Source organism: Myotis lucifugus, unplaced genomic scaffold (genome assembly GCF_000147115.1).
Source record: "Myotis lucifugus unplaced genomic scaffold, Myoluc2.0 scaffold_283, whole genome shotgun sequence".
NCBI lineage: Eukaryota > Metazoa > Chordata > Mammalia > Chiroptera > Vespertilionidae > Myotis > Myotis lucifugus.
The window spans coordinates 721,316-746,025 of NW_005871331.1; the positions used below are offsets into that span (position 1 = coordinate 721,316).

Genomic DNA, 24,710 nt, shown 5'->3' on the forward strand with positions numbered 1-24,710 from the left:
TCCAGGGCTCCACCAGCTCAGATTGGAAACTTCTAGGTCACAGCATTATGGCAGCAAGGTCAAGGTCACATTTCAATGGCCATGGGGGCCATGACCAACCTCTCCCATTTACAAATGCAAAACGCTATGTGTTATAAGATGGATGTATAGCTTATGCTCAATAAAGAAGCACAATCTTTACCCAACATTCCTCTGAGTATGTACCTGCCATACAAATAAGAAGAGCAAGTGTGAAAAATCTCTCCAAATCACAACTGTACACCCTACTGTCCAGTCGACAGAATCTTCTTTGTCCATTAAGAACACTTCATTAGCCCTAGCTGGTTTGGCTCAGTGGATAAAGTGTCAGCCTGCAGACTGAAGGGTCCCAGGTTTGATTTCAGTCAAGGGCACATGCCTGGGTTGCAGGCTCAATCCCCAGTGTGGGGCATGTAGGAGGCAGTCGATCAATGATTCTTTCTCATCACTGATGTTTCTATCTCTCCCTCTTCCTTCCTCTCTGAAATAAATAAAAAATATCTTTAAACAAAAGAACACTTCATTATATTTCAACAGAGGTAATATGTACCCTTTAATGGTGTTATTAATGGGCCTGGCACATGTGCTATGGAGTCAGGCAGGAAGCCCTCCTAGGACCCTTCCAGGGTGAGTTTCCACATTCCTCTGATGTTAGAACAGCAGCCCAGATGACATTCAGCAAACTACTGTCTCACAGAACAGCCCCATCTGGCTGTGAGCTGTCAGAAATTTTATAGCTTCCAAGAGTGAAGGCTTCCTCATCATTCTTTATTCCTTAAGAAGATAAGACTCTCTCTTGCTCCAACTCTTCTGAGACTACATGGGTCTCAAGTTAGATCCGGGATTTACATCTAAATATGAAGTTGTAGGCAAGGACTTAGTGGCAAAATATTGCCTTGAATTGTAAATTAATTAACTCATTAATTAAATTCACCAGGGGAAGGTTTTTTTTAAGAAGATTTCGATGACCTGAGATAAAGTGGTTTCTTCTCCACCACTCTTATCTCTGACCCCAATACCAGCACCCTCATTGTGGACAGGCCACTTCACCTCCAACTTCAAGAGAAAATCAAAGCCAAAGGTGGGAAATGACCCAAGCTCCTGCCACTGACCCTGCACACCCATCAGACTCTACTCTCCTTTTCTTCTTCAATTTTTTCCTAATAAAAAGGTACCTCTGAATCCATTCCTAATCCCCTCATCTGTTCTCTGGATTCCACCTCCCACATCCTCAGTTCTTGACTCTATCAATTAATCTCCTCCTCCTTCATGCACCCTCTCTGCTGCCTTCTTCCCAGGGCATTCCTCATGCTCAAGTGTCTCCTGAGTTCATGGAAAATTCCTGCTCTGGCCCTATCCTCTGCTTCCCTTTATGGTCAAGCTTAGTTGAAGGAGTTACATCAATCTTCGTGAATTCCTGTTCCTCACCTTCCATTTGCTCCATACAGAGGGTGCCCTACAAAGTCACCAAAAATTCCTTATTACTAAAGACAACAGACATCTTTGATTCCTCAAGTCTCTAAATTTTTAAAAAATTGTTCCTATAAAAAAACAAACAAACAAACATCCATTCAATCAACAAGTATTTATTGCTTTTACTAGTGCTGGGAACTGAGGATGTAGCAGTAAATGGGTACTGGCAGTCCTGGGGTCTACATTAGGAAGGAAAGGGAGCCACGCAATAAACAAGTGAAAAAATGAACAAGATAATTCCACAGGGTGATAAGCGCCGTGAAGACAGACAAACGAGAGTGATGGGCTAGAAAGTAACCATGGAAACCACTCTGAGCTGAAGGCACAGATCTTAGGCCAGAGCATCACAGGCAGAATGAACAATAACAGAGCCCCGAGATGGGGACAAGCACTGAGTAGATATGACACCATCTTATTTACAAGTACAAAAGGAGAGACGGGAAGAAGGCAAGAAAGTGTCGTCTTCCTCAGTAGGGAAAGGGCATCTGAGTCCCAGGCAGAGTGAGCTAAGCCTGGATGAACCATAAGCCTTTTACCCTTATGGTCTGGAGCCTGGCTCCACATCACCTCCAGACCTAAGAAGAAAAGTGTTGGGAGGTGGGAAGGGTGGAGGAAGTAGCTACTGTTTGCATCTTTCACCCTTCAATCCCAACATATAAATCAGCCAAGCTTGGGCTTCAAATAAGCTGGGATGGCTTCTGGAATGGACCCTGCTGGAGCCTAAAGACAGATGGATCCACTCCAACCCTCTCCTTCCACCTTCCAACTCTGATGTAAGGAAAGTGGCCAAGAGGGGCTCCTATAAGGCTAGTGTGTGGCATGCAATGGAACCCTAAGTCAAAGACAGGCCCAGAAGGGAGTATGTTAGAGTTTGTTTTTTCTGATGATCAGTTTAAGAGGTCAGGGTCCTCAGGGGACATGGATCCAATGTGGACTTGGAGGGACTTGTGCGTGGGAGAGAGTGGGAGAGAAAAATGAGAGCCCAAAGATGTTCTCCCAAAGCCAAGTTCCCTAACCTAACACACACACACACACACACACACACACACCAATCCACAAGGTGACCTGAGAGTCCTTCATTTAACCTGTGGAAACACTCCCTCCCTATAGCATGTGTATGTGTGTAGGGGGTGTGGTGGAACTAGGGTAGATGGGGGCGGGGGAGGGTTAATTCCTATGGTGGTGATAGAGAGCCCATACTGACACCAAAGTCCTTCCCAAGAGTCTAGGGCTACAGGTAGTGGGAGTAAAACAGAGCAGAGATGGGCATTCAACCACAATCCTGCACCATTATGATTTGGACAAGTCTCTCCCCTCCCACTCCCCGCCCCCAACACACCCTGCATGGTTTCCTACACAGGAAGAGAAGTCTTGGGCTGCTTAACCTCCCCTAACTCACCCCTCCACCCACTTAATTCTCCTCTCCCCAAAGCCAAGCTCTTTTTTTTTCTCCTGATCCCACTACAGTATCAGAGAGAAATGTGAAGGGGTCCAGCTAGGGAGAGCATGGAGGGACCAGGCCTCAATCCTGCCCAGGAACTGGGCATTATTGCTATAGCAACTCAACTCTCTGAGCACACCTCCTGGTCTCGTGAAAGTGCCCGGGGGCCATCTGCCCACTCAGGGAAGTGAGGAGGTGGGAAAACAATATTTCCTGCTTTGCAAGGAGGGCCCATCTTAGCAGCCCCGTTTCCAGGACTCCCCAGAAGAGGGGATGGGAGCAGGGCATCACGGTTGAGGCCAATAACCTGCTCAAAGTGGCACAATTTGCAAAGCAATGAATTCTGGAGTTGAGATCATCCAGATGGGTTGACAAGCTCAAAAGCGGTGCCTTAGAGTATTTTTTCTCACTCAGGCCGGGATCAGGAAGAGACATTCACAAATTCCTCCATGAGGTTGGAGACAGGGGCTGCTTTCTCGGGCCTTTTCTCTTAGCTTCTGACACAGTACATTGGTTCCATGTGGATGTAGACCCCTCTGACCCTCCCTGGGAATATCTGTGCATCTCTAGATTATCTGAGAGCCTATTATCTTACTCTGAGAAGAATGTGGATCTTCCCCAGAGCAAACTGTGCCTCTGACTGTGGGCTAGTACAGGGAACTCACTACAAAGAAGGAGATCAAGGATCTAAACAGGATCAAGGATCTGCAACAGGATGCCAGGGACAGAAAGGAATAGGGGTTAGAGGTTAACACATGGGCTGGCACTTCAACCATCCTAATCCGAAGACCCTGGGGGCCTGGCACATCCTGGGGGAGAAAGGACTGCAGGTGAGACCAATAGAGCCATGCCCTGAGTTCTGAAGCCCATGGGGCGCTGCTGGGACCCACCGACTGGAGCATAACACAGAGATGCCCCTCTCACCTCCAGGCAGGCTGCCCGTTGGCCCTCCTGCCATGGAGACCTTGGGCATCAGCAGGTGTCTGCCTCTGCATCATATTCGGAACCGGCGAGCTTGCCCAAGGGCATGTGGGTCAGGCAGCAGTGTGTCCAGGAGCTGAGGCCATCCATTCACTTGAAACTCCTCTTTGGTTACTTCTTCCTTGGGGTTGGCTTGCTCCTCCTTCTCAATCTGGTTTACAAAGAGAGACATAAAAATCCATGACCCTGGTAAGTGCTCAGTTCATGTGACACTGAATTTGTAGACTACCTTTGAGGTGATTTGTCTTCTGGAAAATCGTTAGAGTCCCTCTGTTTAATTTCTCAATTCTGGTAGTACCTGGCTAAAATAATATTTTTTCCTAGCCTGATCCTAGAAAAGATACTTTTTAAAGGTCTTTCTATTTTTATGTGCAACAACTATTACTTTTCTATTTAATCACTGCAGATAAATTTTAAACACAGAAAAACGCAAAGGAAATCAAAGTACCACCCCACTCCTATGGGAAAAAAAAAAACCAGTCACACTGCCCAGGAATGTAAAGACATGAGTGTACACAAATATACACATAGGGCATATGCACTCACATGATAAAATTGTGGCTATATTGACATGTTCCCATTTTAATGGGGACCAGACTGTATTCAAGAAAATAAACAACACCCAGGAAAGATATGAAAATGTGGCCCCAGACAAGCATTGTTTGCAAGCTTATTCTCCATAGTATATTAACTGCAATTCATTTAGACAGCAGAACTTTTTGTGACCACCTATGAAACGAGACTGTCAGTTTCAGATCATCATCAACATTTTTCATTTAAAAAAGAAAAAAATAGCAAAGATGCATATATCAGAAGTGTGCCATACTTTTACACTATGGACTGAACTTATGGGAATCACAGCTTTTCCTAAAATGTTATTTTAGACCTAAAATTCATATTAACAACAGCATTTTCCAAAACCCCAAATTATATATCAAGCTAACAATGCTGGTGCCCTTCAGACAGGATTAAGGACAAATGAAGAAACAATTGGTTGAAATTTGCAGAGTGAATTTTAGTAGCCTGGGAGGTTGGAACACATCCCTTGAAATCTGGGGAGGGAATCTTTATATTTTCCTGATTGCCTCTATGACCTCCACAGGAAACAGCCTTTTCATATTAGAGCTCCACACAGATCCTGCCGAATATAAAACCCTGGATGAGCACAGTAGCATAGCAGCCCACAGATCCCAAGCATCACCGTGCAGGTACCACTGCAATCAGCCACTGTGGCATCTTAGAAAATATAAGCACCTAGTTACGTAATTGGCACTTTACTGGCAATGGCAGCCACATCGGTGGCACTGGGGATGGCCAAATTGTGCAGCAACAGCCCCTGAATTCAATTTCAACAAGTGGGAGCAACTGAGTTGAGGAGAATGGGCTAATAGTTAGGTTTAAATGGCACAACGTATCCACTAAGTAACAGTTCTAATAGCATCCACCTACCTAGTCTATAAGATCCTACACTAAGTACTTTACAATGATAAATAGTGAGGTAGATAACAACCTCATTTTACAGATGGGAAAAAATGTGGTTTTGAGAGAATAAGTAACTTGGACCGGCAGCAGAGCTCAGATGCAAACCTGATGCCAGTGTCCTTGCCCTCCCCACTGCGCCAGACTAGGTGTATTTATAGGTCTCGTTCGGCCAATAACATCAGCTAAGCCCCGAGTAGGGCCCTGGAGACATGAGTGAAAGACAGAGTCCCTGCTCCTGACTCATGTACACTCCAGCAAGGGAGATAGACTATATGGTGTCCACTATGTAGAAGTGGAGATACCAACTGAGCCTAGGGAGGGGGTGGGCATCTGCTAAGCCAGAAATATGAAGGCTGTGCCAACGCTCCTAACCACTGACAATCATGATGATTCTGCAGACACAGGAGCGAGGTTCTCTACTTACATGAAATAGTTTACGCATCATGCACATGGACCAACTCAAAATAGTCCCCAAATTCTAGCAGTGATTAGAACCTCTTTGTGTTTTAAATCCAAAACACATTCATGCCTATTCACTGGTTTAATGATAGAGCATGTCAATCAATGAACCATGAGGAAAGATTAACCGTATCTTGAAATGAGAATATGAAGAAAGTACAGGTATAAACCTACAACCCAACACAAGTACCTTATCTGGTTGGGCTCAAGCCTTTGGACTCTAATCCCTTTTAGTGATCCAGAAAGCCAAATTGTCAAGGACCTAATCTTGTTAAAATAATTCTCTCAGAAACAAATATTCTAAGAGAAATAGCGTAGGTTTGCATATGGTTAAGCATACAGATTAAAAATTAAAAAATAAAATTGTCTCTATTCATAGACAACAATATTGTCAATGTAGAAAATCCCAGTCAATCCCCCAGAAAAGGGTAGAATAAGTGAGTTTAGCAAGATCACAGGATACATGATCAATATACAAAAATCAATTGTTTTTATATACTACCAATGAACAATTTCAATAGCACTTTTATAAACTACTTAGGTATAAAACAAAATATGTGCAAGATCTGTAAAAAAGTCTAAATAAATGGAGGGGTATACCATGTTAATAGATTCAACAGTGTTACTACTTCTTCCCAAATTGATTTATAAACTCAACACAATCTCATTCTAAATTCTACCAAGATATATTGTAGAAACTGACACATTGACACTAAAATATATATGGAAAAATAGAGAAACTTGAATAGCCAAAAACAATTTCAAAAATGAAGAACAATATTAGGTAATTCACACTAATTGATTTTAATACTTCCTTTAAGGCTACAGTAATTAAGTGTGGTGATGTTGAAAGGAAAGATATATAAATTAACAGAACAAAATACAAAGTCCAGAAATAAATTCACATGTTATGGCCAACAAATTTTCAACAAAATTGCAAAAGTAATTCAATGGAGAATCTTTTCAATAAGTGGTGCTGAAACAATTAAAAATTAATATAAAAAAATTGAACCTTAATTCATGCCTCACACCATAAAATTAACTCAAAATGGATAAATAATGTAAATGTAAAACCTAAATTTTTAAATTTCTAGAAAAAAATCTTTGTGACCTTAGATTAGGCAAAGAATTCTTACACATAATACAAAAAGCATAACTCATAAAAAACGATAATTTGGACTTTGTAAAATTTGAAACTGGTTCAACACAAAACACTGTTAGGAAAATGAGAAAGCAAGCCACAGGCTGGGAAACGATATTTGCAAAACATATATTTGTATCTAGATAAACTTTATAATCTCTCAAAATACAATAATAAGAAAATAAAAACCCACTTTTTTAAATGGGCAAAAGATTGAACACACACTTCACCAATAAATGGTGGATGATATACAAGCTCATTAAGGGATTCTCAACATCATTAGTCATTAGGAAAATGCAAAATTACACACCTATTAGAATGGATAAACTTTTAAACACTGACATACCAAGTGCTGACAAGAATGCAGAGCACCGCACATTGCTGGTCAGAGTACAAAATGATACAGCCACTTTGGAAAACAATTTAGCATTTTCTTATACATTTAAATATACAACTGCCATATGTCCCAGTCATACCAGTCCTAGTTATTTACTCAAGAGAAAAGAAAACTTATGCTCACATGAATGTTTATAGCAGCTTTATCCATAATCACCCAAAACTGGAAAAACCCTGCCCTAACCGGTTTGGCTCAGTGGATAGAGCGTCGGCCTGCGGACTCAAGGGTCCCAGGTTCAATTCTGGTCAAGGGCATGTACCTTGGTTGCGGGCACATACCCAGTAGGGAGTGTGCAGGAGGCAGCTGATTGATGTTTCTCTCGCATCGATGTTTCTAACTCTCTATCTCTCTCCCTTGCTCTCTGTAAAAAATCAATAAAATATATTTTAAAAAATTTAAAAAAAATCATTACCAGTATTGTTGTCATGCACCGACAGGCACCTCCTCTTAAACAAAAACAAAACAAAAACAAAAAACAAAAAACTGGAAAAACCCTAAATCTCCTTCAACTGGCGAATGGAAAACTATAATAGGTTCATCCATACAAAGGACTACTATTCAGCAATGCAAATGAAAGAACTATTTATTCATGCAACAATGTGGTTCAATCTCAAATGCATTATGCTAAGTGAAAGAAGCCAGACTCAAAAGGCTCCATGCTGTATGCTTCCATTTATACAACATTCTGGTTGAGACAAAACTATAGACAGAAAAAAGATGAGTGGTTTTAAGGAGCTTGGGGTTAATTGCAAAGAAGTATGAGAATTTTATGGGTGATGAAGATATTTTATATCTTGATTGTGGTGGTGGTTGTGTGCATAGAGCTATTTTCTGAAAAGGTTGTGTATCTTAATAAACCGGACATATGTGGGATGTGTGTGTGTGTGTGTGTGTGTGTGTGTGTATTACACATACATGCACATGCAAGACCCTGGAGGAGTCAGGAGGAAGGAAGATCACAGGTGTGGCTGACCTGATCAGAAAGCATGCTTTGTCCTCTGAGGCTGAGGGGAAGCATTTAAAAACACGTGTAAATCCTGATAAACATGTGAGGGCTGGTGGGGCAGGTTGGCCTGAAGAGGAGACAGGCTCATCCATTTGTGGGGCTATAAGGCTTTTCCTAGCCACGCTCAGCAGCCACGGGCTCAGCAGTTGGGAAACTTCAGTAGTGCAGGTGAGTCATCAGTTTGATGTAAGATCAGGGATTTGTGAGATGAAGGTAACAAGATACAGGACAATAGGATTAAGGCTACTGGAGGGAGGCTGGTTAACCATGTGGTCTAGGTTAAGGACATGTGACCAGGGAGGAGCTGTCAGACTGGGGGGGGAAAACAGCTGCCTAACCCAGGCCTCTGCATAGGGATTACCTATGATGTGCAAAGATGCTCTATGGACCATCATGATGTGCAAAGGCTTGCTCCTGAATGGGAAGGAATTTATGATTTTTGGAGAGCAGCATTCAGGAGTTCAGTCACCCAAACTCACAAAAGCAATAATGCAACCTGAGAGACAGGCAGGGCAAGAGCCTGATCTGACAACAAAAGCTCAGGTCTCTTTCCTAACTCTGCTGTTCCCTGGGAAATGACTGGTGAACTTCTGATTTTGTTTGGCTGATAAGACCAAAGATAGATTACCAAGGCATAAACACTAGGTTTGGTAATTTGAAATTTGAAATTAAGCATAATATATGCTTGGATGCAAATTTTCCACAAACATGTAAGAGAGAAGTTCTGTCTAAGACAGTGATGGCGAACCTATGACACGCATGTCAGAGGTGACACGCGAACTCATTTTTTTGGTTGATTTTTCTTTGTTAAATGGCATTTAAATATATAAAATAAATATCAAAATATAAGTCTTTGTTTTACTATGGTTGCAAATATCAAAAAATTTCTATATGTGACACGGCACCAGAGTTAAGTTAGGGTTTTTCAAAATGCTGACATGCCGAGCTCAAAAGGTTTGCCATCACTGGTCTAAGACATGACTACAAAGCCAATGTTACTGTCTGGGGAAATAGAGGGAGGGCTCAGAAAAGGGACTGGGAGGGCCAGTTTATCCAATCCTGCACGAAAGGATGAATGCTCCATGGTTTTCTAGAAGGAGAAAATTCAGAGTGAACATCTTGGCATCAGGCAGAACAAAAGGAAAACAAGTCATGTCATAGAAAATGTCTGGGATGTTTGGGTCCACATGACTGAAGAGCAGGCAAGCTACCTCCCGTTAACAGCCCGGACCTTAGCAGCGGGCCCTAACACCTGGTTCTAACAATGCACACTATCCAACCCCTTATAGTAATTGCTCAGGGAAGTAAGTCCTAGCTTGTCAAGTATCTGTGTTTATATTGCACTGGAGGCCCAGTGCATGAATTTCATGCACTGTGGGGGGATGGGGAGGGGGGGGTCCCTCAGCCCGGCCTGCACCCTCTCGCAGTCCGGGAGCCCTTGGGGGATGTCCGACTGCCAGCTTAGCACTGCTGTGGAGGCAGGAGAGACTCCCGCCACCGCCTCTGCACTCGCTAGCCTGGCTTCTGGCTGAGCCTATGGGAGTGCACTGAACACCCGGGGGCAGCTCCAGCATTGAGCGTCTGCCCCCTGGTGGTCAGTGTGTGGCATAGTGACCTGTCGTGACCATCTGAGCATCTGGACCAGGGACATGTATCATTTCCCTTGATTGCCAGAGCCTGGTTCAGTGCTGTACACAATATCATGGAAAATCAGCTTAAAAATACATATGGAAATAAATTGGTCCTCCAGGCTTCCTGTGTGCAAGGTGCAATTTGGTACGAGATATGCTGTGAACAAATGAGTCACAGGCACACACAGCACTGCCCGGTGACTGGCCCCAGATCAGTCACTCACAGCCACAACGGTTTTCAGAAAACCACAGATCCCACTCTCAGAAGTGGAGCCCTGAAGAGCTAAAAGCAGCTCAACCCAGGAAACTTTTAATGCTTTCACTTTTAGAACCGTAATGTGTCACGTTCCACATCACAGTAATGTGGATCGGTGATTTATGGGAGATGTAGGTCAGTTTCTCAAGTGAGAATCTGTGACATGCTCCCCAGTTGACTCTTCTGCATACCATCTCTGTAAATACCATGTGACATGCACACAGGGTACTATGCTATGAGGTGCTGGGCTTCAGAGTAGACATGAGAATCTCCAATACAATGAACACCCACTAATAACTTATAATATAGGCTCATTTCCAAATATTAAAAGGACTAAAAGTTGGGCTGCCATGTGTGTGGGCAGGGAGTATATGGGAAATCTCTATAGCTTCTGCCCAATTTTGCTGCAAACCTAAAATTGCTTTAAAAAATAAAGATTAGCCCTGGCCAGTTTGGCTCAGTGGATAGAGCATCGGCCTGCGGACTCAAGGGTCCCGGGTTCGATTCCGGTCAGAGGCATGTACCTTGGTTGTGGTATATCCCCAGTGGGGAGTGTGCAGGAGGCAGCTGATCGATGTTTGTAGCTCTCTATCCCTCTCCCTTCCTCTCTGTAAAAAATCAATAAAACCTATTTTAAAAAATAAAATAAAATAAAGATTAAAAAAAAAGTTGACCTGCCTAAGATGATGCAGATGAAATGTGCCTCTCTGCATCTTTTCTCTCTACATGGATCCCCTGCCTTTTACCCTCTACTCATCCCAGCCTGACCACCTCTGTGCAACCTCGGTGAAGCAGGGCCCTGCTCCAGACTCCTATAGCCCAATGTACACTGACTGTGACAATATTAGGACATTTATACCACCCTACACTGTGACCAGCTATTCTCTTGTTTGGTCCTAGTGAATCACACACACACATAACTGGCTGTTCATTGCCATGCCTCTTCCTACAGCATGGTGCCCGGCACTCTGTAGGTATGGAACCAAATTTGTTAGATGACTGACTGAGTGAATGAATGAATGAGATTATCCCTAGCTGTTTTGGCTCAGTGGATAAAGTATCAGCCTGTGGACTGAAGGGTACTGGGTTCGATTCCAGTCAAGGGCACATGATTGGGATGCAGGCTCGATCCCCAGTAGGGGGCGTGCAGGAGAATTAGTAATTCTCTCTCATCACTGATGTTTCTCTCTCTCTCTCTCTCCCTTCCTCTCTAAATTAAATAATATGTGTGTGTGTGTGTGTGTGTGTGTGTGTGTGTGTGTATATATATATATTTAAATATATAAATATATATATATATACACACATATATATATACACACACATATATATATATATATATAAATGAATGAGATTGACATTAGATGAAGTGTGTTGGGAGGAAGGATAGACAAAATGGCTGAACCTCTGCTTTACACATACCCAGGTATTCCTTAGAGTGACCATTTCTCCTTTCTCCGAGGCACAGGAATCCAGACTCTCATCTACTCGATCTGTTACTGTGGTCAATACTCTGAACCAATAAATTAATCACTTCCAGTTCCAGTAGACCAAGGAAACCATGGAAACTGCCATCTGAAGTATTGTGTCGATGGCATGTATAAGGAAAGCAGAAGCCACACTAGGTCTTTCAAACAGAGGGGATTTAATGCAGGGAACTGACGGCAGAGGTTTGGAAAGGCTGAAGGAGGGCCCTTGAGATAACCCAGATATTAGTAAACACAGGAAGCGGCTACTAACCTTAGGGCTGGGGGAACACAAGGGAAGAGATGGTGTTACCAGAACCTAGAAGCTTTGATGGGGGACCCCCCACGGCTGGTGCCTGGCCCTCTGATGGGGCTGCTGCGTGGCGGCTGCTTGGACTTCTGAGGGGGGCGCTGCTTGGCTGGTGGTGGTCGGACCTCTGGACGGGGTCGTGGCTGACGCTCAGACCTTGGAGGGGACCGTGGCTCAGACCTCGGAGGGGACCGTGGCTTGGCTGGTGCTCTGACCACCGCGGGGGGTGCAGCTGGCTGAATCTTGGGCCTCTGGGGGGACGGTGCACGGCGCCTGGTTCTGAGAGGGCCAAAAGAAGCTGGAGGCTGGAGCCATGGCTCTCCTCTGCTGCTTAAGGGATGCTGACAGGAGCTGGAAACAGGGAGGCAGGCCCTGCTCCCCCTCCCACCTTCCAGTCTCCCTCTAGCGCCTTCCAATGGCAGAACCTAACCCGGATCCGACCGTCAGGGGACTGGGGGAAGAGCCGCCTGCAGAGTCCCAGCCCCAGCATCAGAGTAGAGTAGAAAGGTAGGGGTACGGAGGTGGGGGGGGCTTGGAGCTGAGAGATGACAGGCCAATGCCCAGCCCAGGTGCTGACCCCTTACCTGGTCCTCTGGCAGGCACAGCAGATCCAGTCCTCTTCTTTCTTCTGGTAGAAGCAGCCACTTTTGCAGATGCTGTATTTCCGATCCACAATCTCACGTTTGGAGTTGAGGAAGGTGAATGGCGGGCAGCAACGTATGCTGAACTGCTCAGAAAACTTCTGGTTCTTGGAGAGTCTGGGACCCTCCTTACTCGTTTTCTGACTCATCTCACTGGAAGTCATCCATGCAGGGGGAGGTAGGGAGACAGAAACAGCAGGGCAGGTGAGAGAGTGTTCTACTCAGGAACGCACCCCTGCTACTCCCAGAGCTGTCTTATGCAGCAAAAACCTGAAATAGCAAGTTCCTACCCAAGTATGGAGAACAACTAAATTAAGGGTTGATTAATTTTTGTGTATTTTTTGTTTTCTGGAAATGGACTCTTTTTCCCATATGTTTAATGATCCATTTAAGATAGAAAAAGATATTACAAAGCCAAACATTACTGAGCACCTAGTGTATGGTGGTTGCTTTATATACGTCACCTCATTGTTATAACATATGGCATTGTCAACAAACTAAAGATGAGAGAAGCTAAGAAACATGACCAAGTTCATAAAGCCTGTGAGAGGCAGACAGAGGATTTGAACCCATGCCTCTCTGTCTCCAAAATCCTGTGCCCTTTGACCAGGCCCAGCACTATCTGTGCTCCCTGTGCTCAGCGCTTCTCTCCCAGCAGCAGGGGGCCAGGCGCTGGGCCCAGACTGGACTTTGGGGAACTGAGATGGGCCCAGAGAAGGGATAGTCTGCATAGATGTGCATGGGTCCTGGGCTGAAAAAGACTGGAAGTTGGGGAAAGAGCTCAATGAGGAAGGAAAGGTGGAGAAAGGCATTTGGAGACCTCGCACAGTATGCATATGCAGCAAGGACTTCCCCAACGAGCAAGAAAGCTCACAGTGGGGAACTAAAATGTAAACTCAGAGAGGGTCCTGAAAGGAGATGACAGAGAGGTGCTTCCCTCTGGTCCTCCACCACCTGGCCTTAGCAGGTTTTTAAATCTACACTCACTGTTGAAAAAATATTTTGGATGAATGGAAATAATAAAAATTCTGCCCAGCTGGTGTGGCTCAGTGGTTGAATGTCAACCTGTGAACCAGGAGGTCACGGTTCGATTCCCAGTAGGAGCACATATAGTTACAGCCCCCTTTATAGTTTATATATTTTCATCTTCTCTCATTTTTCTTGATTAATCTTGCCAGAAATCATCTCCTTTATATTCTTTTCAGAAACAAACTCCTGGTTTTCTTGCTTATCTTTGCTTTTTTTTTTTTTCTAGTTCATGAATTTCTGTATGCATTTATTATTTCTTTTCAGTTTTCTTTACTTTTATGCTCTTGTTCTATTTCTCTATTCTTGAATCAAATGCTTCTCACATAGGCATTTATGACTGTAACTTTTCCATTAAATACAATTTTAGTTGTATACCACAAGTATTAACATAAATCATTTTCACTTCATTTTAAATATGGATGAGTTCTTTGATTCATCAATTCTCTTTAAAAATCTGTTCCTGGACTCTTGAACACTGTACACCTTTACATGAGACAGTTCCTTCTCAAAGTGGACAAGAGTATAGGGAACCTGAAAGTCCTCATGGCAAGGAGGAAGGGGTGGCTGGTCTAGGTCATGTCCTCTTCTGCTAGACTCTGCTACAGGGTACCTGTGGTCTCACCTGGCCCCTAGCATGAATGACACATTACCACTTACCACTTGACCCCACCAAAGCCACTGGTCCCTACTCAGCAGCCTCCTATTGTGATCCAGCTGTCCTCTCAGCCCCTACACATCCACTCCAGGTAACTTCCAGTTCCCACGCATGCCATGCACTACATATGGGGAATCAAGAGCCCTTTCTTGGGGCCATTGGCCTAGACAACACCCCCTAGCCCCCCAAAAAGCTGTGTGCTCACTCAGGGAATGAGGGCAGGCATCCTCCAAGGGCCTGCAATCTGTCCCACTATTCCTGTTGAAGTGTGTCAGTAGGACCCACCACACACACTTCCAAATCTGTCTGGATGTTTCTATACCATACCACACCCCTCCCTGATCTTGAGGTTTCATCTGAAGAAAAGCGAGAACATGGCTGTCTGCCTCCTTCAGTTTCTCTCTCCCCCATGAATGTGCTCCACAGTACACAGAATTCTTCCACAAACTCACCAGGTGGAAAAGGCTTGAGCGAAAAAGGCCATGCTCCTTCCCAGGCCTTTCCTTCCCTTTCCCCAACTCCTTCCTATACATGGCTATCACTTCTCACTGAAACCACACGGCCACCCTCTCTGCCTTCAAGTGGTTGGGAATAATTGTAAGGAAAAGATGGAAGTAACCAGAAATTGGCATTTTCATAGAACAAGATGAAATGTCTAGCATTAAAAGCACTATTACTTCAAAACATGAAGAATTAACTTCAAGTGCTTAAAATATTTATAAATTTTTAATGAATTTCTATTAGATCTTGCCTCCATTTCACAATGTAATATTTATTCTCTGAAAATGAAAGCCCTTGAGAGCAATAAAAGCAGTTAACCTTTCATTTTCTGAGAGGAGACAGAAATATAGTTACAGTAATAATGCATGAATATGGGTGAAAATAGTAAATGGAATTTTACTGACTGGTAAGCATAGGGAGGCAGCTGGGATATGTGATTTTAAAAAAAACAAACAGACTTAATTTTGCATATTACACAGAATCAGGGGATGGTCTTTCAAGAACAGAAAGAGTGAAGCATTCGTAACTCTATATATTTCTTAAATTTCTTAAAAACAGACTAGCTTATTAAAGGCGAGAATATGGGCAAGGGAATCCTAGCATTTTTATAAAAACACAATGTAAGCAGTAAGGCTTTGATTTTATGTAATTATTAATATTCTTATACTTGATGAATTATGGAAATATTAGGTAGCTATTTGAAGAACAATTGAATATTAGGCAGCCATTTTTAAAGATGCTTATGAAGAGATTATGCTGACATAAGGAAATATTTCTGTAATATCAAGTGAAGGCAGAAGGAAGCTAGACTATTTCTTATTTTTAATATATTTTTTTATCGATTTCAGAGAGGAAAGGAGAGGGAAGAGAGTTGGAAACATCAATGATGAGAGAGAATCATTGATTGGTTGCCTCCTGCACACCACCTACTGGGGATTGAGCTTGCAACCCGGGGCATGTGCCATTGACCAGAATCAAACCTGGGACCCTTCAGTCCGCAGGCCAATGCTCTATCCACTGAGCTAATCCAGCTAGGGCTAGACTATTCCTTGTATGTCATCAACTCCAGGGTCCAGCTGCAGCCAGTTGAGAGTCAGAGGCTGACCACATCAAGAGGGCTCCCAGCTTCCTCAGACACCTTCAGAGGTAGCCCTCTCATCAGGGTCTAGGACAGAAGCCAGGGTGGCCTTCGGCAGGAGAGAGACACACACTGAGACCCTGCCTTGAATAGATGAGACACTGATGCTCTGGAGACTTCGAGCAATCTTAGGCCTAATTTTCAGGCTGGCAAAGACTCTCTGAATTGTTGGTGGGAGCTATTAAGACAGTTGTGACCATGGTGGACCCACTGACAGTGGAGGCCAGGTGACATATGCAAAAAATATACACAGAAAAAGACGGAAGGTAAATGCAATAGTAACACTCAGCCATTCATTCAAATACTATTGAGTGCCTACTAAGTGCCAATTGTGAATAAGACAAAGTAGGTGCCTGTACTCACGGAGCTTGGGGTACAGTGAAGGGGACTCTAACAGATCATATTATGAACAAGGTAGTCAATGTCTAACTGAAGTGTGATTAAACTCCTGGGTGCTAGGAGTGAGTGTAGCAGTGAAATAAATTTAGACTGAGGGGCTCGGGGAGGATTCCTGAAGAAGAAACATTTAACTTGAGACCTAAAGGATACGTGGGAACCACCCAGTGTAGAGGAGGAGAGAGTTGCAGACAGAAGGCCCTGAGACTTGAGTGCTGAGGAAACCACAGAAGAGGGCGCGGCTGAATATCATGTGGGCCAGACAGCCCAGGGCCTTGATGGTGAGCTAATGAATAGGAAGAATGGGAAGGCACGGAAAGGTCTTGACCAGAGGAGGTCAATCTTCCTATTCATGTTCTGGGAAGATCACTCGGGCTTCTGGCAATGGAGATCAGGAGGCAGAAGGGGAAGTGAGAAAACCAGTGAGGGAGGATAGGAAATTCACCTAGGGCAGTGGCAGTGAAGGTGGATCTTGGAAGTAAGACTTAAGGATGGATTGGATGTAGAGTCCATTGGAAAGGGCAGGGCAAGGAAGATAGCCAGGCTTTCGGCCTGAGCAAATGCCTAATAGAGCAGTTTACTGAGATGGAGGAGATAGGGGGAGGGGAGTGAGGGCATAGTGGGACATTCATTTATTCAACAAATATTAATTGAGCATCCACTTTGTGTCGAAAATATTAAAGCTGAGATGCTTATGAGGATCTAGTGCTGATGACTGGTCTGTAGTAGGAACATTGGCCTAGGCCTCAAAATTGCTAAGGACCAGAGTATAACATGAGCAAGGAGCTAGGCAGGAAGACCAACAATGAACAGGGCTTGCAGATGGATTAATGGCAGGCAGGAAAGAAGAACAAACAGGATTTCTCCAAGGGGGCATTGTATAATGGAAAATAGATGAACTACTCAAAAGAGAGACAAAAATGAGAATAGATCAAAGACCCCAATTAGAATAATAACAGCAAATACATGTCAGGAGATACAAGCCAGACACATTTCAAAGACTTCACATATTCAATTCATTTAATCCTCACAACCTCACAATAGCCCCATTATTGCACATGAGAAAGCTGAAGACATAGAACTAGTAAGTGGGGGCCCCAAGATCTCAACCAAGGCAGACTGGTCACTATTTCTAATCTTGACACTGTGCGGTTTCTAACAGTAGACATGAAGAGGAGAGAAGCAAATCAAAGATGATTTAATAGAACAAAAGATACTACAAAGCTGCAAGTTAAAAGAGCTGTACCAGTAGAAAAGATAATATATGAACACATAAAAACATAAGGTGCTAATAACCAGAATGTTTACAGAAAAAAACTATATTTTTTAAAAAAAAAACAGGCAAATAATAAAAAAAGATGAATCTATAAAAGCCAGTTATCATATACCAATAGGCTTAAGTCTGTAAGATTAAAAGAAAGAGAAATAAAAGCAAAGAAATGTCAATTCGTGCCCACTCCAACTGGCCCAAAAAAGAGGGGATGACATTAGCAAAGAACGGGAAAAGGCTGCCAATCAGTGTGTCGGGGAGAGAGGGGGGGGGTGTTAGCAGCATTCAGCTAACAAGGACTGGGCTGAGCTGGGTTCAATGAACCATCCAGGCTGCAAGCCCTGGGCTGTCAGAAGAATGCCTCCAACTTCCAGCAAGTGAGGAGTGCACACGGATGCTCTGACCAGGAGCTGTTTTTGGAATAAAAATTAGGGGTTCAAAAGTTTCCCTTCATGCCTAGGTTTCCTCCACCTACCACATCCTTCTGAAGGCTGCTCAGCCCCAACTCCTCTGCTATGAAAAACACAATCACCGCAAAGCAAATTCATTCTACATCCACCACCTCCATCAGAACCTGTAACAGTTTCCAACACCTTGCTAACTCTCTCAGGCCAGGAGATAATGCTTTCCTCCAAGTGCAGATTTACACAGTGAAAGACAATGGCTGCCGTGTGGATCAGTCCGCAGCAGCAAAAACACATCTAGGCCCTGGCTGGTTTGGCTCAATGGATGGAGCGTCGGCCTGCGGACTGAGGGGTCCCGGGTTCGATTCCAGCCAAGGGCACATGCCTGGGTTGCAGGCTCGATCCCCAGTGGGGGGCGTGCGGGAGGCGGCCGATCAATGATTCTCTCTCATCATTGATGTTTCTCTCTCCCCCTCTCCTTTCCTCTCTAAAATCAATAAAATATATTTTTTTAAAAAAACACATCTAGGAAGTAAACTTTGCAACTACCACATGCTGTCTCTAAGGATATCTTTATCCATTTGTCCTTGTTTATCCATTTGTATCCTTGGCAACCAAAATGTTTACAAATTAGTACAATGAATGTTGAACAGATTATTGTTTGGAAGCCAGTTCCAGGTAAGGAAACGCCATACAGGTGTTTATTCTGAATCAGAGTGCTTTTCCCCAGAGAGCAGCGTCTTGTCAAAACCCAAAACTGATTTGAGGACCTTCGGGGGCTGTGAAAATAGGATCCTGACTGTCTTGGGGTTGACAACCTACTTGGGAGACAAAACAACACCCTCACTGCTTTCTTTGGCTCCGGCAACAAGGATAAATTAAAGCTGTCCAAGGACCACACTGCTCAGTCAGCTCTCTCACAGACTTGTGCAAAAGACCGTTCTGACTGAACAAACACTGCCTGACTCGGGCTTTTCTAGAAAGGGAATACGTGTGACCCCAGGTGGGTATCCTTAGCACACAGCCAATATATCTGGCAAGTCTTTTAGGAATAAAAACCTTGCTCATTATAGTGAAGCCAGATAAACATGTAAGAAGTAATTTTCTGAATGCAATTTTAATGACATTGTTTTTGTTACATCTAAAATTATACAATACATTGTTTTTTACCTTATGGAATGTGAATTTGCACTAGAATGGTATGTGGATAAATAATTCCAAAAATTTTTTATGGGGTAAATGGGTCCAGGAAATGGAACCAAAGGTATGATTTGTCTCCTTGTTTGTCATTTCCCCTCCTCAAAAATTTCAGAGGCTCTCCCCAGTTACAGAGCAAAGTCCTTGCTTCTTAGTGAATATAGCACTAAGATGCCTCCTGTCCACCTTGCCCCTTTATCCCTCACAACCACTCCTCTGTGTTATAGGTCAGAAAAATCCTGCTTGTGTGGTGAACGTCTATTCATCCTCAACAACCCAGCTGAGGTCTCACCTCATTAAAGGATGCACCCACTTTGGGGCTGTCTCTGTGACTTTTGCATATACTTCCACTGGTGGGCATGCCCCACTGGAAGAGTGTGGCTGCATGTCTGGGATCCCAGCTTGAACTCTTTGAGAGAAGGGCTTCTGTCTGAATCCCCAGGGCTCTGCTGTGCCCTCCACCCTTTGAACTGAGTATCTTTACAATCCTCTGGGGTGTTATGTAGAACTCAGGTGGCTTTGGCTAGATTCTCAGCATGGTTATTTTAAGAATTAAAGTTTTAACGTAAGTGCCTCTCTCCGTAGACAATATTATTTTTTCAATGTGTGCTTAGTTTTATAATCATTTGTCTTTCTTAATCTGTTTGTGATTTTAAAAATATGAAAATGATGGGGTTTTGAATGTACTCCCACATAAGTAAACAAATCCTCTCTGGTAATTTTTCCTGGATAAAGGAGAGGCAAGCAATCATCCAGATTTGCATTTGTTTATAGAAAAACCTAAGTGTCAGTGTGGCCTATAGTCTGGGCAGGGGGCGAAGGGAAGAACCTGGATTACCTTCTGGGCTGGTTGATTACTTCGCCTTGGGTTCTCCACGGGCATCAGTCTCAGGGAGATGAAGAGACCAGGCCAGAGACAAGCTAAGATATGCACTGGATTGCTGACCACCCCTTTCGTTATTTTGTGTCCAAGGCCATTATCTGAGTCATCCAATGGCAGTTACATTTGTAGACTTCCTCGGTTGGATAAAATGCCACTTGTCCTTGTAATTTATATACCTCCATCTTTATATTTACTATGTTATATTGAAATTATCCATCTATTCAAAAAAAACCAGAGGAGGAGTCAAGGGGGACTCCAAGGTATATAGTTTGAGTGACCAGGTGGGCAGTGGAAGCATCTGCTGGAGGAGAAGGTTTGGGGGAAGAAGCACAATCATGAGTTCAGTTTTAGATGCAGTGGAGTTGAGGCGTTAGAGGGGCATCTAGATGGAGACGTCAAGTGGAAAGTTCAGAGGAGACGTCCGGGCGGGAGATAGAATCTGAGAGTTGTTGGAGTGTAGGTGGCAATGAAGCCTTGATGGATGGAATTGTCTTGGTGGCAGAATGCTGGGTGAGAAGAGCGTATAACTGTGCGGTAGGACACTCCCACATTTACTGGCTAGGTGGAGGAGGAGTGATTGGCAAGGAATAAAGAGAAAAGTCGGAGAGGAAGGAGGGATACTGGGACAGATGAGCACGGTAGCCAAAGGGAAGGAGTGTTTCAAAAGAGGAAGTAGTCAACTTTGTAGGAAGATTCTGAGACACTGTGGTGTGATATGAGGATATAAAGAGTACATTAGATTAAGAGACATGAAAGTAATTGGTGACTTTAGCAAGAATTGTTGCCATGGAATGTTTAAAACAGAAATTGGATTAGAGGATTTGTGGAGGGCCAGAGTTTGAGAATGAAGGGGAAGAGAGTCGTGGAAGCTAGGAAGTGAGTGGATTCCCAGTTTAGTAGGGTGCCTAACATAGTAAGTTGAAAGAAAGGAAGGTCATGAATGAGACCCTAGATGTTTGCACTACTTGAATTACAGAGGAGGTAGTTTCAAGTATTGGCAAGCTCCACAGTGTGCCAATGAATGGATGAGGCAGAGTGTACAGTACATGGGTTTGACAAAGGTAGACAAATGGTGGCTTAGGTCATAGTGTCTTGATGCACATAGGGTTTTTCCCCCAAAATTTCTACTCCCCAAACCTAGAATACTATGAAGCACCTGGAATAGTTTTTAAAAGTGTTTAACTCTTATTAAAAATTGGATTGTTCAGTTTTTTGCTGATTCTGCATTCTACTTGAACTTTCTGAACTAGTGATCATTATTAGCAATCTAGGTCAGGTCCCAAAGAGTGTAAGAGATTCACTGGTACCTGTATTTTCATCCGTACACATCTGGTGATTAGGTCTCTGTTATGAGCTTGTCTTGGTATCATTTGTTTCTTCTTTTTTTTTTTCTTTTCCTAAAAGTGAAGTAGCAGAATGTGTTCTGGTTACTTAGGTTGTAGTTAATTCGAGTGCGTTGTGCACAGAGCTTCACTCTCACATTCTGCATCAGATTCCTGACTTTTAAATGCTGTTGCTCCAGAGTCTAAACGCTGCTCTCTTTCCCCTATGCCCATTCATGCCACATGTGGACCCTAACTAGGGATTAACTATATTCTTCTATTTCCTGTATCTTGATGCTCTGGCATCTGGGGCCTTGCAGTTCCTGGAAAGATTGCCCCTCAAGGCTAATTAATTCTAGATACAGCAAAGGACTCCCCTGTTCAGAGTGCCTTTTATATGCAAACCAACCAATCCAGAGCCTAAGCACACCACCTACCATTTTTATTTTTTTATCAAACTGTCACAGATTGAGCCAAAATTCCTATATCCTAATCATCCCAGGGCCAAGTACCAGATGACTCAGGTCAACTCTACACTCGAGTCCCCCATTGAACTTATTTAAACTTGCCCATCCTAAACCTGATTACCCTGCCTGGCTCATTCATACCTGTACAAAGGTACAATAAAGTCTCTTGCTCATGCCTTCCTAGCCCCTTCTGGCTCCTGGCAGACTCTAGTGCTTCCCCATCTAGCCCTCCATGATCTGGCATGCCCTCTCCTCTTGGGAACTGTGAGTAACAAACTATCTTTTCATTTAAAAAAAAAAATTTTTTTTGAGAGAGAGTTTAGAGAAACATCAGTATGAGAGTGAAACATCTATTAGCTGCCTCCTGCACACTCCCTACCAGGGATCGAGTGCACAACCTGGGCCCTGACCTGGAATCGAACCACAGAACCGGCAACCTTTCGGTGCACAGGAGCCACACCAGCCAGGGTAACAAACTATCTTTTCAATGGCAGTCGTCTGATTTGCTGGCCTCACCAAACCTAAACAAAAACAAAATCCCAGGTACATTTTAAAATATATTGGTCCCTTAACCACAGCTAACACCAGGTTTTACCTAATGCATTGTAACAGCAGCACCAGAATCCAGATGGCCTTCACAGCCATGCAAGACGTCACTCCTGGAGTCCATGCGATGGTACCTAATCCTCGGGTTGGCAGTCTTCAGACTGTGGAAAGCAACTCAACTCCCAGCCACAAGACTCTCCTGGCCTTCAAGCCTTCCATGTCCTGACCCCAATTTTTTTGACTAAGTGTGAGGAGGCCCTTATTTTCCACCCCAGGATGGCTCATCACAGGAACACATAATCCTTCAAGTAGAAAACACTTTCTCCAACTCCAGGATGACGTTTACAGCTCAGATAAGGCAATTATAACAGCAAATGCTACACTTTCTCAAAAGCTGGGTTCCTCGACATTAAATAGCACCATGTGCAGAATCCCAAAGTTCTAACCTAATTTCATATTTAGAAAAAAATATTTATCTACCTAATCCAGGGAATAGTCCTGTGAAAGCCATAATACATTCACTTAACTACAAAGATCATATAACAAACTAATCAACTCCCCCTCAGTCAGATTTATGATAACATCAGAGTTTTGTTTTTTTTTTGGGGGGGGGGAGGATGCTTTATATTTGTGTATCTAAAGAATCTATTTTAAGAATAATAAAACTGCCAGCCACCTCCAAACAGTTTTCTCACTTACGAGCAAACAAATGAAAGTTCCTTTTACCAGACACCCTGTCAATGTGCTGAAGGCGGCCAGCGAGCCTGGAGTGGCTCGTCAGGACAACTCTTATCGAACTGTATCTGTTTTCAGCAGATGGGTTTTGCTTAGAAAGAAATGATCACATTTATGACACTCATATTCATAAAGTAGCAGACATGAATCCAACACACACAAAGAATCTAGATTAAATACCTCACCATACACCTATCAAGTTCATGTACACATCATTGTAATTACCATTTATAAGTAAGGGACAGCACTTACACACTTTTGGTGAATATTGGGAATTATCAGGAAAAAAAAGCCCTGGATTTTTAATTTTTTTCACTTTCTTGTAATTTTAGGTACTCATTTAAAATCCTAGTAACCACTAGATAAACAATACCTTGAATTAAAAATTTGTACAATCAGATGTAAGTGTGAATTTGGATATGTATGATCTATAATGCAAGCATAGTCCTTCCAAACTTCATAACCTGGACCTAATCATGAGAAAACATCAGACCAAACCCCAAGTGAGGGACATTTAACAAAACAACTCCTTACCCTGGCCAGTGTAGAGCATTGGCCCGTGCACCCCAGGGGTCCACCTGAGGGTCTGGGTTTGATTCCCGGTCAAAAGAAGGTACCTACGTGGGTTGTAGATTTGACCCCAGCCCCGGTAGTCAGGGTACGTGTGGGAGACAACCAGTCAGTGTGTCTCTCTCATATCAATGTCTTCCACTCTCTCTAAAATCCTCAGGTGAGGATTATCAAAATAATAATAATAATAATAATAATAATAACTCTTCAAAATAATAACTAGTCGAGGCATGAAAGAGAACGACTGTCTTGGGTACTGTTCCAAAGTAATGGAGACTAAAGGACATGGCCACTAAAGGGGAAGCATGATCCTGGACTGATTTCTGGGATAACTGATGAAATCTAGTTGTCTGCAGAGTAGATAATAGTATTTTCTCCATGTTAATATTTTTATTTTGATCACGTCTGTAATTTAATTTCAAATGGCTCAGAAAAAAATAATATGTATATGCGTATACAGAGAAAGAAAGGATAATAAAGCAAATGTAGTAACCTGTCAGCATTTGAGTAACCTGAATTTTTGTACTGCTTGTGATTTTTCTGTAAACATGAAATAATTTTTGTAATCCACTCACCAAGCCATTCTCCTGCTCTTCTGAATAAACATAAAATAGCATAGCTGCACATCTGACAATAGTCTGTTTTCTGCCTCCCGGATTTATTCATGTAGCATTAAAAATTGTTTTCCCCATGTTCTTCCTAGAACTTTAGCCAAGTTCGTAACTTTATTCCCCTGACACATAATCTTTTCTTTCCTTTTTCTATCAACTACAAAACTGAAAATAAAAAGAAACACCTCTGTGATTTCTGAAATTCTGTTCAAGACAAAGCACAGATGTCTTTCCATTTAAGTTTTCTAGGGAACAACGTCCTTCCAAGATTGGGCTTTGCTGTC

At 43.2% G+C, this 24,710-nt stretch overlaps 1 protein-coding gene across 7 annotated transcripts in view; it reads right to left on the reverse strand.

Moving 5' to 3' along the window:
• Positions 1–24,710, reverse strand: part of MOBP (myelin-associated oligodendrocyte basic protein) — a 33,194-nt gene that overhangs the window by 4,818 nt on the left and 3,666 nt on the right. For 2 of the 7 annotated variants that reach the window (XM_023763393.1, XM_014465223.2), the window contains 4 exons: positions 21,483–21,572; positions 12,646–12,855; positions 12,026–12,340; positions 3,857–4,064 (listed from right to left, as the gene is read on the reverse strand). In XM_023763393.1, coding sequence (XP_023619161.1) covers positions 12,061–12,340; positions 12,646–12,851 — 486 coding nt within the window. In that variant the 5' untranslated portion in view covers positions 12,852–12,855; positions 21,483–21,572 and the 3' untranslated portion in view covers positions 3,857–4,064; positions 12,026–12,060. Of the gene's footprint in view, positions 1–3,856; positions 4,065–11,910; positions 12,341–12,645; positions 12,856–21,482; positions 21,650–24,710 lie in introns of those variants that run through there. The other 5 variants (XM_023763395.1, XM_023763394.1, XM_023763398.1 and 2 more) reach the window with 3 other exon arrangements.